The 2,951-nt window shown below is 45.5% G+C and overlaps 1 protein-coding gene across 1 annotated transcript; it reads right to left on the bottom strand.

Annotated features, from left to right (window-relative positions):
• Nucleotides 1–889: 889 nt before the first annotated feature.
• LOC104956300 (dual specificity tyrosine-phosphorylation-regulated kinase 2-like) lies at nucleotides 890–2,020 on the bottom strand. The gene is made up of 3 exons (XM_010783771.1): nucleotides 2,009–2,020; nucleotides 1,134–1,523; nucleotides 890–1,045 (listed from the first exon to the last, which is right to left on the bottom strand). Exons 1-3 carry the CDS (start codon nucleotides 2,018–2,020, stop codon nucleotides 905–907), a joined length of 543 nt encoding a protein of 180 aa, XP_010782073.1. The 3' UTR covers nucleotides 890–904.
• Nucleotides 2,021–2,951: the final 931 nt, after the last annotated feature.

Raw genomic sequence — 2,951 nt, 5'->3', positions numbered from 1 at the left:
GATAAGGTTTAATGAGATGATGGAATCAAAGCTGAACTATATAAAAAGGCCCACATGCTGAAAACCCAACCCCAGCAGGGGGGTAGGGGGGATTCTCCCCCAGGAGATTTTTTGAAATACTAACATAAACTATGCATTCTGGTACACTCTGAGAACAAAATAAATCTGTTACTACCCGACATATTAATAATATTTTATGACATTGTTTGTTTTTCACTTTGTTCTGACAGCTTGCTGCGAGAAGAGTAAAGAGGAGATAGTCTGTGTGACTTACTTTAAATTGTGGGTAAGGGTAGATAGCTCCCATTGTTCTGTGACCTGTCAATCATCAGACCGGGGGTCATATTTCATTATGTGTTCATTTGTATCTGAAGTTGTACCCATGGATGTATAAAGAATAGTTCTACCGCAAAGTTATTCTCCGTGGGGACTTCCGGCAACAATCTTGATTCTGATTGGCCAGAAGACTCGGAAAAACATAAGCAAAGATCTTTTATTGAGAAGACGATCACTACGTGACAGAAGCTTTCAAAACCGTTTATGGTCTCCGGTACTTCCAGTCCAACGCCGACTGCATGCAAAGCGTTAGAAAATCGGGCCTTCAAAATAAAAGTTTGACATTTCCCCCCAAAAAAAAAAAAAATTCCAATTTTCGTACATCCGCGACCCACTCGAAACGGGTCCGCGACCCACTTTCGGGTCGCGACTCACCAGTTGAGAACCACTGATCTAGATCAAACCGTCGAAAAGCATCCTTTAAAAACGGGACCTATTCTGCTTTGGGGGTGTTCCCTCTCCTATAGTTTTCGTGCATGTAAATGTTGCATAGGCTTTAATTCCCAGAGTACAATTGTGGTTTTCATGGCTCAAAGAACTAAAGATGGCAAAAGAAGGGAAAGGGAAGTTAATATGTTTGATGTGAATTAAAGCCTGCTTTCCGCTCGTGTCTCTTACCCAGAATGACCTCTGGCGCTCTGTAGAACCGGGACTGGATGTAGGTGTAAACCCTCTGGTGCTCGTAACAGCTCGATCCAAAATCTATGACCTGCAGAGAGACAGAAAAGTTCATTTAACAGACGCATCGACACACCTTGAGAGGCACAAACCCCCCCGGTCTCTGGACTCTCTCCCACCTTGATGCCGCTGCGGCCCTGCTGCTTCAGCAGGATGTTCTCCGGCTTCAGGTCGCAGTGGATGATGCGGTTCTTGTGCAGCGCGTCCAGACACTGCAGGATGGAGTGGGCGAACTTCCTGACCAGCGGGAGGCTGAAGCCCTGGAACTTGTTCTTCTTGATGAGCTCGTACAGGTTCATGCTGAGCAGCTCGAAGGTCATGCAGATGTGGCTCCTGAAGGTGAAGTTCTCCAGCATGTGGATCACGTTCATGCTGGAGTCCTTGTCCTGCTTCCTCAGGTGCTCCAGGATCCGGATCTCCTCCGCCGCCTGCCGGTGGAAACGCTTCTCGTTTCTGACCATCTTCAGAGCCACGTGGGACTGAGACTTGTGGTCGAAGGCCTTCACCACCTGGGGGAGGAAGAGGAGGAGAAACACGTTCAATCATCAGTTCAGATCCTACTGGGACCAGCAGACATCTTTCGTGACTAACAGGGTTTCCCACAGAATTTGATTCTATTTGTGGGGGCACCGCACAAAAAAAGAAAAGCCAGAGGCCCCTTAACCTATTCGGGTGGTCCACGCATCCACCCCCCCCTCAAATAAGAAAATACATGCGAGTTCATGGCTACTTAGACAACGTTCTTGTTGCTCTGTGTTGCGTTGTTAATGAGTGAGACACACCGGAGTTGAGGATCTGTGGGGTTTATTCTCCCAAAAATATAATTTACAATTTAGGCATTTAGCAGACGCCTTCTTCCAAAGCGACTTACAATGACCAATTAGAGGGACATTCTCCCTGGAGTAACTGAGGGCTAAGTGCCTTACTCAAGGGCACACTAGTAGTGGTGTTCCAGGCGGGATTTGACTTCGCAACCTTCTGGTCATCAGCCCACCTCACTATCCATGATTAGACCACCAAAATACCAAAAAAAATTGTTTTCATGAGATCAATTTGTGTCGGACGATATTTGATTGTGGCAGCCCACCAGAAATAAATCAATGTATGGGAAACACTGCAATATACCTCACCTCTAGGGAGTGGCCCAGCCCTCTGTGTATTTTTCTGTATGGGGCCCTCGGTGAAAAAAGTTTGGACACCGTTGTGTTATTTGGTCAGGAACAATAGATTAATCGCCTTTCCTTAAATTTGTCTGAAATTCTCAGCATCAGCCATTGGCAAAAGACAGTCCCAGATTTCGTTGTCCCTCTAGTTAGACAGTTTTGTAAAAGTTGCGATGTAAATAACCTTTCTTTCTTAACCCCCTGATTTTAGCGGTTTTAGGCCAGTTATCACCGTGCCTACTCGCTTGCCGCGAATGCCCCTCTCCATGACAGCTCTTTTCACACATGGGCTCAATCGGACTTCACAGGGACTTAGTTCTAGGGAGCTGGCGGGGTAAAGTCTGTTTGATGTCCGGTCCGAATGGCTCTGACATTTGCGTTCTCACATACAGCTCCTCAGGGTTATGCCTAGATAATTTCAGGGTTGCAGTCGCAGTGCATGTGTGAAAGGGGCTTAAGACTCTGTTTGGACCCTCGTGTGGTCTTCTCTCATCCATTCATTGACTTGTGTGACCCCATAAATGACAACCCTTCCACTTTCTTTCTCTACAAATTACTTATTTTCTCTCTTTGATTACTTTTCTTCTTTGCAGTATATCTTCTAATCCATCTGGGCCCGTTCATTTCCTCATCCATCGATCACAATCTCCTTTGTTCTTTCTTATTAAAGGAATCAGCTCATACAGGGTATTATCTACTTAACCCAATGTCAGTCAAAACAAAGATTTTTCAGAAAGTAGGAAATTACATTCACGTTAGAGATATTAACTACTC

Source organism: Notothenia coriiceps, unplaced genomic scaffold (assembly GCF_000735185.1).
Source record: "Notothenia coriiceps isolate Sejong01 unplaced genomic scaffold, NC01 NC01_scaffold00025827, whole genome shotgun sequence".
Lineage (NCBI taxonomy): Eukaryota > Metazoa > Chordata > Actinopteri > Perciformes > Nototheniidae > Notothenia > Notothenia coriiceps.
Note: the sequence above shows the minus strand (reverse complement) of the source record. Positions and strands in the feature narration are given on the sequence as shown.

Excerpts from the sequence above, each read along its gene's own strand:
- LOC104956300 (XM_010783771.1), bottom strand. Across the intron at positions 1,046-1,133 it reads AGGGCCGCAGCGGCATCAAG|GTCATAGATTTTGGATCGAG; the intron begins GTGGGAGAGAGT and ends GTCTCTCTGCAG.